At 47.7% G+C, this 12,718-nt stretch overlaps 1 protein-coding gene across 2 annotated transcripts in view; it reads right to left on the bottom strand.

Annotated features, from left to right (window-relative positions):
• LOC125429654 overlaps window positions 1-12,106 on the bottom strand; it is a 30,868-nt gene extending 18,762 nt beyond the window's left edge. For both annotated transcript variants that reach the window (XM_048490955.1, XM_048490956.1), the window contains exons 1-2: window positions 11,777-12,106; window positions 4,946-5,090 (exon numbers count right to left, since the gene is read on the bottom strand). In XM_048490955.1, the coding sequence (XP_048346912.1) occupies window positions 4,946-5,090; window positions 11,777-11,843 (212 nt within the window). In that variant the 5' untranslated portion in view covers window positions 11,844-12,106. The remainder of the gene's footprint in view (window positions 1-4,945; window positions 5,091-11,776) is intronic.
• Window positions 12,107-12,718: the final 612 nt, after the last annotated feature.

Below are 12,718 nucleotides of genomic sequence, written 5' to 3'. Positions count from 1 at the left end.
GACTGAACAAGATTTAAATATATATATATTGAAATTTCTTCTGCCTTGAGAAGAAGAGTTGGATTTATATCCCCCCTTTCTCTCCTATTGGAGTCTCAAGGGGGCTTACAATCTCCTTGTCCTTCCCCCCTCACAACACACACCCTGTGAGGTGGGTGGGGCTGAGAGAGCTCCGAGAAGCTGTGACTAGCCCAAGGTCACCCAGCTGGCGTGTGTGGGAGTGCACAGGCTAATCTGAATTCCCCAGATAAGCTTCCACAGCTCAGGCGGCAGAGCGGGGAATCAAATCCGGTTCCTCCAGATTAGAACACACCTGCTCTTAACCACTATACCACTGTTGCTCCTTAAGCAAGGATAACAAACATTTTGTACTGTGCAATTTGGTTTTTAAGTTAATAGGCTTCCTAACGCATGATACATTTGCAATCGATATTTTTTAAAAATAACATGGAGGGTATCTTCACCACACTAACTACCCCTTAAGTCAGAGCCATTAACAGAGTTTTCTTGGGTAGGTACAGTGTCTGTACCTGATCTCACCCCTACAGGAAAAAAATAGTAGCCCACGGATAGAAATGGTGTATATAAGCCTTCGACAATATAATGGTGTATATAATTCATTCATTTTTTTCTACAGACAGAAAACTAAATTGGAGGGATTAGTGAATTGCTCGTAGCTATTCCATTCCATTTAAAATTTAGAAGAAAAAAGGGAGGAGCTGTAGCAGTAGGATTAGGAGTTTGGATTTATACCCTGCCTTTCTATCCTGTAAGGAGACTCAAGGGGCTTACAAATTTCTTTCCCTTCCTCTCCCCACAACAGATACCTTGTGTAGGGCTGAAAGAGTTCCGAACATACTATGGCTCATTCTGCACATGCAGAATAATGCACTTTCAAACTGCTTTCAGTACTCTTTGAAGCTGTGCGGAATAGCAAAATCCACTTGCAAACAGTTGTGAAAGTGGTTTGAAAATGCATTATTTTGCATGTGCGGAAGGGGCCTATGACTAGTTCAACGTCACCTAGCAGGAATGTAGGAGTGTGGAAACAAACCCAGTTCATCAGACAAGAATCTGCCACTCATTTGGAGGAGTGGAGTATTAAACCCCCTTCTCCAGATTAGAGTCCATCTTCTCTTAACCACTAAACCACACCGACTCTCAATTTACCTCATGCCATCTGAACAGAAATGCTTTTAACAGGAAAAAAATGGCTTCCAAGTCATTGCTTGGGACATGCTGCTGCAATACGGACCAGGGTTGGCAACTCCAAGTTGGGAAATTTCTGGAAATTTGGAGGTGGACCTTGAAAAAGGTGGAGTTAGGGGACGGGAAGGACCTCCACAAGGGTGTGATGATGAAGAAGAAGAGTTGGATTTATATCCCCCCTTTCTCTCCTGCAGGAGACTCAAAGGGGCTTACAATCTCCTTTCCCATCCCCCCTCACAACAAACACCCTGTGAGGTGGGTGGGGCTGAGAGAGCTCTGAAGAACTGTGACCAGACCAAGGCAGTGGCATAGTGCCCACGGGGCGTGCGGATGCCTCGGGCATGTCCTGGTGTGGGAGTGTGGCCGGGGTAAGGGTGGGGTGAAGGCGGTGGCGGTGGCGGTGGTGGGGCGGAAGGGGCGCAGGGCCTGCGCTCGCCCCATTCTGCCCCTGGCCCAAGGTCACCCAGCTGGCATGTGTTGGAGTACACAGGCTAATCTGAATTCCCCAGATAAGCCTCCACAGCTCAAATAGCAGCGGGGAATCAAACCTGGTTTGATTAGAGTACACCTGCTCTTAACCACTATGCCACTGCTGCACTGTTGACATAGGGTCCACCCTCTGAAGTTGCCATTTTGTCAGGTTCTGTTGACCTCCCTGTGATAATCAGCCTCTTGTGGGCAGACATCAGTGTATCAAACAGGATCACAGCATATAGCCAGCAGCAACTCTTTGCTGGAACTAAGTTTCATACAACATTTCTGGGTTAATAACTTATCCCCTCTAGCCCCCTCCCTTAGCATCCCAGCAGGATGAAGTAACTTGCAGCATCCTCAAGCAAAGCGAAGTCTCCAAGGTCACACGAGAGATTAGTCCAGCATGGTTTGGCTAGAGGGTGAGACTAGAATAAAAGAAAAACAAGCCAGAGGTTTCCCGGTGTGGCGTTGTAGTTAAGAGCAGTGGACTCTAAACTGGAGGAGTGCGTTTGATTCCCCACTCCTCCATCTGAGTGGTGGACTCTAAGCTGATGAAATGTATTTGTTCCCCTCTCCTACAGATGAAGCCTGCTGGGTGATCTTGGGCTAGTTACAGTTCTCTCAGAATTCTCTCAGCCCCACCTACCTCACAAGATGTCTATTGTGTGGAGAGGAAGGGAAACTGTAACCAGCCCAAGATCACCCAGCAGGCTTCATCTGTAGGAGAAAGAATTACGCTCCCCATCGGCCTAGAAACAAAATAAGCCTTTTGGGGGCCCATGAAATTGAACCCCCAGAAGCAAAGTTGACCAAGCCTGGATGCTATTACCAGGAGGGCCTTCTGGAGCCACCTTGAAAGTCTGGTGCCTCTATCTTAAAAAATGTGCAGCCTGCTTACATGCTTAGAAATTTCCCATTGGCTACAAAGGAACCAAGCCGCTGCAGAACAGAGAATCCTGGGCAAATTTCTTGGGGTTACTGTCAGGGGTGCATTTTTAAAGCTAAAGAAACTTTACCAAAAAAATGTCAAGGGGTATCCACTTGCCAGATGCTGTTCTAGGTATTTACACCAAGTTTGGTGAAGTTAGGTTCAAGGGGACCAAAGTTATGGACCCTCAAATAGGTAGCCCCCAACTGCTGTTAGCTCCCATTGGAAACAATGGGGGATGGGGTACCACCTTTGTGGGTCTATAACTTAGCCCCCCAAACAAAACTTCATGAAACTTGGAGGACATCATCAGGACAGTCCACGGATGATAATCTGAAATTTTGGTGCCACTAGCTGTAAAAATGGCCCCCCTGCAGGCCACAATGTAAAAAAACACCCCAAAACTGCAAAAAAAAAAATTCAAATGGACCTGAAATTTTCGGATTTATCCGAAAATTCGGACACATCTGAAAATGTCATGTGTCTAATTCGAGCATACAGATAATTTTATGCCCAAAATCTGAATCCAAATTTTAACGAATTTTTAGGGTATTTACCAACCCTAGCAATAATCCAAACTCTTCTTCTTGTTCTACCTTCTCCCGCCACCCTCCCAGAGATTCATGGCAAGAGCCAGGGAAGATCTGACATGCTGATGGATTTTCACAGGATTGTGTCACATTTCCTCTCATTGAATTGATCAATGTGGTCTGGAGTTAAGTTGCAAGTTTGGAAGAAGTCCATGCCCGGTATGGGGCTTGGCAATCCACTGTCTCTCCCTGGCCTGAAAGCTGAATTTTCTTTTGTCACCCCCAAAGCTACCTTCTTCCTTCAGCTGCATGGGTAGCCCTGGGGAGCACTGGAATAAAATCATTTCACAACAGGTAAGGGCCTGTGGCGTAGTGGTTAAGTTCTTGCACTGCCACTCACACGGTCAGGAGTTTGAGCCCCCTGTGGGTCAGATATCCTGGCAGCTGGCTCATGGCCAACTCAGTCATCCATCCATTCCTTGGTTGGTAAATGAGTACCTAGCACATAGCTAGGGGGTAAAGAACAGCTGGGGAAAGCAATGGCAAACTACCCCACAAAAACGGCATGCCTATGAAATCACTGCTTGCAGTGGTATCCCAGGGTCGAACACGACTGAAGGGGAAACTATACCTTTAAGGGCTGTTGAGTAGATGTGACCACTAGGATGCACTGCCATTTCCTTTTGTTATGCAAGAAGGACCAAGCTGTGGTGATCAGAGACCAAACGAGAGCAGGTTGCAGCAATACTGTCCGGCAGTCACAAAACTGGATATCTTATTAAAGCCTAGAAATACTTTACTATTATATACTTTACGACTGTCTACAAAACAAATCTCTGAAGTTTCAGCGCAGTGTACAGTTGTGTGGGACTTATTCTTCACTCTCTGATATGCCACTTAATTAGTATCAATACAGTATACAAGAATATGGGACTTGTCTCCATTGATACTTAAGTAGCATCAATACAACATACAAAAACATGGGACTTGTCTCTCAGCCTCCACAAAGACACTTTGTTGTATCGGAACTGATACTGCAGCCTACACCTAAGGAGCAGCAGTCGCGTAGGAGGTTAAGAGCTCGTGTATCTGATCTGGAGGAACCGGGTTTGATTCCCCGCTCTGCCGCCTGAGCTGTGGAGGCTTATCTGGGGAGCTGGGTGACCTTGGGCTAATCACAGCTTCTTGGAGCTCTCTCAGCCCACCCACCTCTGGGGTGTTGTTTGTTATGAGGGGAAGAGACAGGAGGATTGTAAGCCCCTTTGGAGTCTCCTACAGGAGAGAAAGGGGGATATAAATCCAAACTCTTCTTCTTTTTCTAACCCACACATTTATGGTGTGCTGCAGATTCTCAAGTTTGAAATAGATAATATGGAGCTAGTCGGCTCCCAGGTGTTGCCTGACCTCGCCATATCTTCACTGGCTCGAAATATTATTAGTGCTCCCAGAGCTCTCACATGTAACCATTTTGCAGTATTCTGCTTGGACAGGGTTCAATTGCAGACTCCCAGAGACCAAGCATATAGGACGAACCCATCCCCACATTCCAGTACCCTGTTTGCTGAATATCCCAGTTTGCTGCTGCACAACTGTATTTCTTTGTGCTATGCTGTACTTCTTTGTGCTACGCTGCATTTCTTTGTGCTACACTGTATTTCTTTGTGCTACGCTGTATTTCTTTGTGCTACGCTGTATTTCTTTGTGCTACGCTGTATTTCTTTGTGCTACACTGTATTTCATTGTGCTACACTGCCCCCTAGTATGGCCTGGGGTTACTTATGCTTCTTTAGGCCTGTACACTGACCGCCTGACTTTAGATGCCTTCTGTCCCTCGAAGGTTCGGTCAGGGCTTCTCACATCTGCCCCGAGCTTGCGTTTGATTGAGTAGACTGGAAACCGGTGGGCTGGAAGGCGTTGGAATTTCTGTTCATTCTCAAAAGAAGGCTGGCCTGGAAAGAAAAGAGCCAATGACATCTCTTAGCGGCTGTGGTTTTGTGTTCATGATCCAGAAGACCAGGTCATGTTTGGCAATGCTGTGTTTCTGAGATCAAGCACTGGAGCTAAAATGGACCTCGGTTAAAATTCTGAAGAAAGTTCTCCTGGATTTTTGAGGGTACAGAGTGCAAAAATATCCTCACTTGGGCCCCTTCTGCACATGCAAAATAATGCATTTTCAAACCACTTTCACAACTGTTTGCAAGTGGATTTTGCTATTCCGCACAGCTTCAAAGAGCACACTGAAAGCAGTTTAAAAGTACATTATTCTGTATGTGCGGAATGAGCCTATGTGTCTGGATCCCAAGAGGAACAGATTGGTAAATTTCATATGTTATTTACCTTACCATTCATCAAGAATTAAGATTTGTGTGCAATTGTCCTCTACAAACAGATTTCCAAAGGAAATGGAAAAATATTCCGAATGCGAATACTACAATTGAATTCCAAATCTCCTCTCCCAGATTTTAAATGTATACGATGTTTCATTTCGGCTATGCCAAGATCACGCTAGATCAGTGATGGCGAACCTTTTCGAGACCGAGTGCCCAAACTGCAACCCAAAACCCACTTATTTATCACAAAGTGCCAACATGACAATGTAACCTGATTCCTGAGGTTTTAGTTTAGAAAAAGCGGTTGGCGGCTCCGAAGGCGTTAGATTGCACAAGGGGTAAGCGAGTGGTAGTCGGTGGCTTTGCTTTGGAAACAACCGTGCAACTCTTCAATGGGTTGAATCCGCGACCCTAGGAGGGTTTACTCCAGAAGCGAGCCCCATTGCCCGCAACAACTGGAGCTTACTCCCAGGTAAAGAGGATTGCGCACTTTAGTTCTTCGCATGAAAATCAGTGGGGTTTAACAGCGCTTAACAGGGTTACCTACACTGCTTCCCCAAAACTAGGTTTAATGCTAATAATCGAGCCCAGCGGCCCAGGCCAGCCTAGATGTGTGGGGTGGGTGGGCGCGACTCTGTGCGTGCCCACAGAGAGGGCTCTGAGTGCCACCTCTGGCACCCGTGCCATAGGTTCGCCACCACTGCGCTAGATTATCTGCTGCCTTCCTCACTTCCTGATTAATTGCTTTTCCGAGCTGTACCTTTTGGAAAAGCTTCACAAATCTGTTATTAGAGTGAGATATTAGAATGTTAATTCTTTTTATTTTATTTTTATTTTTGTTAAATTGGTTACCCCACTGTTCCCAGCCAAAGGCCGGGCTCAGCAAGGCTTACACACATTATTAAAATATATAATAATGAAATTCAACATAAAAATAACCACCAACAATCCCAGTTAAAATTAATCATATATCCAGTGGTGGTGACAATATAAAATGTCCATGGGCTCCAATATGAAGATGAAAGTTCCCTCCTCACCTTTTCTGGATAAAGATACACTAGAAAGAGGTAATTCTCCTACAATAGGCAATCAACAGCTGAAAAAATTCCCTTGCTAACAGCAACCTCCCTTGCCCCAGTGTAAACTAGTTTTCAATTTTACCACACTGTGGGAGAAAGGGGGGGACACAGATTTTAGGAAGTCATCAAGTCGGACAACCCTGTAGATGCCTCAACCAAAGGACCAGTGGAACCAGTGGTGGGATTCAGCAGGTTCTCACAGGTTCCTGAGAGTAGGTTACTAATTATTTAGGTATTGTGCGAGAGGGACCTTGACTAGTGGTAGTTTTTTGCATGGGGCACGTGATTTTTTGCCTTAGTTACGCCCCTCCTCTCAGCAGTAGCGCACAGAACTTGAGGCAGTCTAGCAGGAGGTGCACCGGCGTGTGTGGCAGGAATGCCCCTTGGAATGCCTGTACGCCTTGTCGTCTTGTAGCCCCACCAAAACTGCTTGCGGTGCTACACCACAGTTTGAATCCCACCACCATGGGAACCTGTTACTAAAATTTTTGGATCCCACCACTGGGTGGAACATCTCTTTCTTGCAATGCCTTGTGGAATGGGAGTAAATCCCACAGGGCCCTGGTCTCAGGGGATGGAGTCTTTGGCATCAGGCCAAAACCAGGTCTGAAAAACCTGAGTTTCGTTGAAGCCAGCCAGACCTTCTTGGGACCCAGGAGTCTATCGGAAGGATTGTGCGGTCCTGCATGAAGCGCCCTCTAGGGGGGCAATATGGGCGATGTGGTCCATAGATACGGTGGCCTGCAGGCAGTTGCAGAGCCAATCTCTGAGTAGACATTGGTTTGTCATACAAGGAGAGAAGGAATATTCCTACATTTCTGTCCTTCTGCAAACTTTGTAAAACAGAATTGTTCAGGGGGACATTTTAATAAAAGGAATAGGGTTGTAGTCTATGCCACCGTGTATGCTATATCAATATCGCTAAACCTCAACCTGGCCAAATCTGCAGATGCTTAGATCCAGAGATTGGAGACAGGGTTGGTTGCTCTGAACAATTGCTCCTAAAAATATCTTGGCTCTACTGTAGGAAAAAAAATAGTACTCAAGTTACTGGAGGATAGGAGTAGAAACGGATACCTTTTAAAGAAGACTTAGGAGGCATGATTTGGTCATGGTTAATTAAGCCTTTCCCCTTTGTATTTCATTGGCATCACTTCATGATGCAGAAAATCCCATTCTGAATCCCCTCCCCAATGTCTTAAGCTCCCTACCTGCCAAAAGTTAGCATGTCAGGGGACAAGATTCAAGCTAGCTTTCTATAAACAGGGAGGGCCTATTGTTTTTGGAAGGGAAAATATCAAGAGGTGAAAGTGAAATGGTGGGGTGTAGTGTTTAGAGTATTGGAGGAGGGTCTGAGGAACCCCAGTTTTGAATTCTCACTCCACTGTGGAAGTTTGCTAGGCACACAGTCTCAGCCTAGCCTACCTCACAGGGCTGTGAAGAGGATGAGTGGTTAGTACCTGTCACCCACATTACTGGATTGCCATAAATTGACCGTGATTTAATGGCACACACACAAGTTGGTACCGGTGGAGGCAGTGCACCAGTAAGAAAGTGGCACTCCCATCTTCCAGCAGACAGCACCAGTATAAAAATGTAAGCAGCCTTTTGCCACTGGCAAACAATTCCTCTGTGGCTTTCCAAGGTGGTGGTGTTGCAGTACAGTTCTGAACAGAGATCAGTTCTTAGGAAAATGTCTGCGCCAAACATTCCCCATTTCCCTGCCCTCCCTGTGGGTGGAATTATAGCACTGATTCACCGTTCCTGTTCTAACAGGTATGGTGCGGCACATCACGCCGCTTGGCTATGAGTTACCCATCTGGACCTGTACCTGGTGCTTTTCCTTCCCGGTTTAGCTAATGAGGCTTGAACTTTGTCTCTGACAAATTTCCAGCTCTGAAAAATTTCATGACTGCAGGGTCAGACTTGTTTACTGTGGCACACTCCAGAGAGAGAGAGAGAGAGAGAGAGAGAGAGAGAGAGAGAGAGGTGTCTTTTAGTGTTCATAGGAAAGGAAAGGAAAGGAAAACTTCATACACCCAGTGAAGCAGCTTGGGTCTTCATTTATCTGCCGTAAGACTCTGACTTTCTTCAGCAAGGTTACCAACCTACAGGTGGGGCCTGGAGCAGTGGTGGGATCCAAAAATTATAGTAACAGGTTCCCATGGTGGTGGGATTCAAACTGTGGCATAGCGCCAATGGGGCTGGGTGCAGAGGCATTCGGGGGGGCATGGCTGGGCATTCGAGGGGGCAAGGGCATTCCTGGGCGGGGCTGTAGCAAGGACACAGCTGCTGCATGGAGGTCCATGGGCGGGGAAAGCGAATTACCCTGCTGGCGCGAGGCTGCCCGCCGCATGGTGCACCTCCTGCTAGACTGCCTCAAGTTCTGTGCGCTACTGCTGAGGAGAGGGGCGTAACTAAGGCAAAAATTACGTGGCAAAATCACCAGTTAGTAATTCCCTCTCAGCACACACAAATAATTAGCAACCTACTCTCGGGAACCTGTGAGAACCTGCTGGATCCCACCTCTGGCCTGGAGGTATCCTGGAATTACAATGTATCCCCAGGCCAGGGGCGGAGCAGAGAGAACTGCACACCGGGGCACGTGCGCGCCCTGCGCCCCTGCCGCAGCACTGCCTGCCCCACCCCAGAAGCCTACACCAGGACTACCCTAGGTGCCCCAGCCCTTTTGGCGGCATGCCGAGGGTGTTGCACCCCCTCATCCCATCAGCACTACATCACTGCCCCAGGCTACAAAGATCAGCTTTGGAAGGTGGACTCTATTGCATTATACCCCACAGAGTTCCCTGCCTTCCTTGCCAGGTTCCACCCGCAACTCATCAGGAATTTCCCAACCCAGAGCTGTAACCCTGCTTCACTGGCAGATTATTCACTTGCTGGGATTCCTTTACGGACGCCCCCGCTGTTCTTGTTCTCTGTGCTGAAAAGCAGGGATCTTATCTCGTCCCTTCTAGAAATGCAGAGGGTGTGAAAAGAAAAACCAGAAACACTGTGGATTTAGGCTATAAACAACTGTTACTATGTACTGTCGAAGGCTTTCATGGCCGGACTCAATTGGTTCTGGTGGGTTTTCTGGGCTGTGTGGCATTTCCTTCTCTCTGGGCACAGTGTGTGACAGACTCCCCTCTGTGATACACCCCTGAAGATGCCAGCCACAGATGCAGGTGAAATGTTAGGAACAAGATCCACCAGACCACAGCCACACAGCCCGGAAAACCCACCAGAATCAATTGTTACTATCAGTGGTGAGATTCAAATAATTTATCAACTGGTTATGGTGGTGGGATTCAAATAATTCAACAACTGATTGTGTACAAGCAGCATTTTAACAACCGGTTCGACCGAAGTGGTGCGAACCTGCCGAATCCCACCACTGGTTGCTATCTTCAGGAACAAAATCACTATGAATTTACATGGAACTAACAAACTCTCAATCATGGTAAGTGATACACATACTGAGCTCAGCCCAGGTGGAAAGTTTGGGGTTAACGTTTCCTGCGCAGCAGGCTTCTCGGTTGATTTTCATGCCCTGGGGATATTTCTAAATCCACCTATGGCCAAATTCCTACTCAAAATTTAATCTAGATACAACCAAGTTTCAAAAGAAGAAGAAGAAGAAGAGGAGGAGCTTGGATTTCTATCCCCCCTTTCTCTCCTGCAGGAGACTCAAAGGGGCTTACAATCTCCTTGCCCTTCCCCCCTCACAACAAACACCCTGTGAGGTAGGTGGGGCCGAGAGAGCTCCGAGAAGCTGTGACTAGCCCAAGGTCACCCAGCTGGCGTGTGTGGGAGTGTACAGGCTAATGTGAATTCCCCAGATAAGCCTCCACAGCTCAGGCGGCAGAGCTGGGAATCAAACCCGGTTCCTCCAGATTAGATACATGAGCTCTTAATCTCCTACGCCACTGCTGCTCCTTTTGGCACCTTTTCACCCAGGTTCCAACATCCTCACTGCAGCATGTTTCTAATGAAGACGTCTAGGCCTGCCCCTTGGGGAGGGGGGGGGTGCCTGCTGCCAGGTGTGCAATTGTTAAGCTAGCAGCACCAAAATTTCAGAGTATATTTAGGAGACCCTCCTGATGATACCACCCAGGTTTGGTGAAGTTTGGTTCATGGGGGTCAAAGTTATGGACCCTCAAATGTGTAGCCCCCATCTTCTATTAGCTCCCATTAGAAACAATGGGGGATGGGGGGCACCCCAACAAGAGTCCATAGCTTTGGACCCCCATTGACAAGCTTCACAAAGCCTAGGTGGTGATAATAGAAACTCTTCTAGATGATATTACCCAGGTTTGGTGAAATTTGGTTTACGGGGGCAAAAGTTATGTGTAGCCCCCATCTCCTATTAGCTCCCATTGGAGTGTTTCCCCCCCCAAAAAGGTGCATATACAAGCAGGTCCAGGAAAATCCCATGATAAGGACGGGGTGGGGGGGGGGGGGGAGTGCCAGAAACAGGACTGATCTGTGTTCCGCTGTTCGGCAGTGGGGAGATCGTGAGGAAACCTGGATATTTTGGGTGACTATCCCAGGAATAATAGCCAGCGGGAAATCACTCTACATGTCTTGCGGCAGGAGCAGCAGCTGCAAAAACAGGGAATGTCTCAAATTGGCCTTTCCAGAGTGGCTCTACTCAGATGGCGCTTGTCCAGCTTCCGCTATCTCAGGGGTCTGCAACCTGCGGCTCTCCAGATGTTCATGAACTACAATTCCCATCAGTTCTTAAATCTCCTTTAAGTAAAGGAGCAGCGGTGGCGTAGTGATAAAGAGCGGGTGTGCTCTAATCTGGAGGAACCGGGTTTGATTCTCAATTGGCCATGGTGGCAGGGGCTGATGGGAATAGTAGTTCATGAACCTCTGGAGAGCCGCAGGTTGCAGACCCCTGCACTATCTCCTACTGCCCCTCGAATCCCAAAGAAGGGGGGGGGAGGTTTGCTGTCAAGTCCCAACTGACTCATGGTGACCCCATGGGCAGGAGACTTTCAGGAGCCTTTGCCGTGTTCCTGGGACGTCTCCCATCCAAATACTAGCCAGGCTGACCCTGCTTTTATCTTCTGAGATGTGCCGAGATCAGGGTAGCCTGCAAATTCTGGCTGCTCTTGTATCAGAACCTGCAAACTGCAAGCATGGCAACCTGTGAAAGATACCAGTTACCACCCTTGGTCAGACTCCAACATCTCGTAAGCTGCCCGAGTTGCTTGGGCTTACCTTCCAAGATGTAGACCTTGAACCCGCTGCTTATGCCGGTGGTGTAGTGGAAATCCGCCAGAGCCATCTCAGCTGGAAAGTCCAAACAGGAGCTGGAGCCGGCTGCTTGGAAGGAAGATTAAATTTGCTGCAAATTTTGGGGTGCCCACCAAGCACCCTGAATCTCAGTGCTGGTGATGGGAACCACTTGGGATTCTTTCCCTGTGCTTGTGGGGGGTCTACGTGCCCCAAATCCTTCCTTAGACTCCCAATACAGAATGAGAAAACAAATTAGCTCCCTGGTCAAAAGAGGCTGTTTCTTGCAACATTTACTTCTCTGGCACGCAGCATCCTTTCTTGAACTTTTGAGATCGTTCCTCTAGGGGTGGGGTTATAATTGGCCAGTCTTGACAGGCCCGGCACCCTCCTCTGCTCTCCCCTCCTGTTTGGACCCCTCGGGGCAGGTGTCTGTGCCTGCACGCACAGTGTCACACCCTTGGGGGGGGGGGTGAGTGGAGGGTGTGGCGCCTCCAGACAAACCGTGGAGCAGATGGCAAAAGGGTGCAAAAGATGCAATCGGGGGAAAGGGAGGTTGCCAGCCCCTAGGTAGGAAGAGGAGCACAACTTGTGAGCTGCTAATTATAATGAAGTTGTGCAAGAAAGGCACCTGAATCGAATTGTCTTATAAATCATCTTTCTGTATGTATGTTTTGGGTCCTGGGAGTCTACGCCAAGACAACTTGAGAAATGAAAAGCCAGCATTTAAAGATATATCTGCCTGCTTGTAGAATATTGATTAGAGACTATATGCATATAGGGCAACAAGGATGATAGAGGGACTGGAGCACCTTCCCTATGAGGAGAGGCTGCAGCGTTTGGGACTCTTTAGTTTGGAGAGGAGACGTCTGAGGGGGGATATGATTGAAGTCTATAAAATTATGCATGGGGTAGAAAATGTTGACA

Source organism: Sphaerodactylus townsendi, linkage group LG03, assembly GCF_021028975.2.
Source record: "Sphaerodactylus townsendi isolate TG3544 linkage group LG03, MPM_Stown_v2.3, whole genome shotgun sequence".
Taxonomy (NCBI): domain Eukaryota; kingdom Metazoa; phylum Chordata; class Lepidosauria; order Squamata; family Sphaerodactylidae; genus Sphaerodactylus; species Sphaerodactylus townsendi.
The sequence above is the reverse complement of the archived record's forward strand: the minus strand, read 5'-3'. Positions and strand labels throughout refer to the sequence as shown.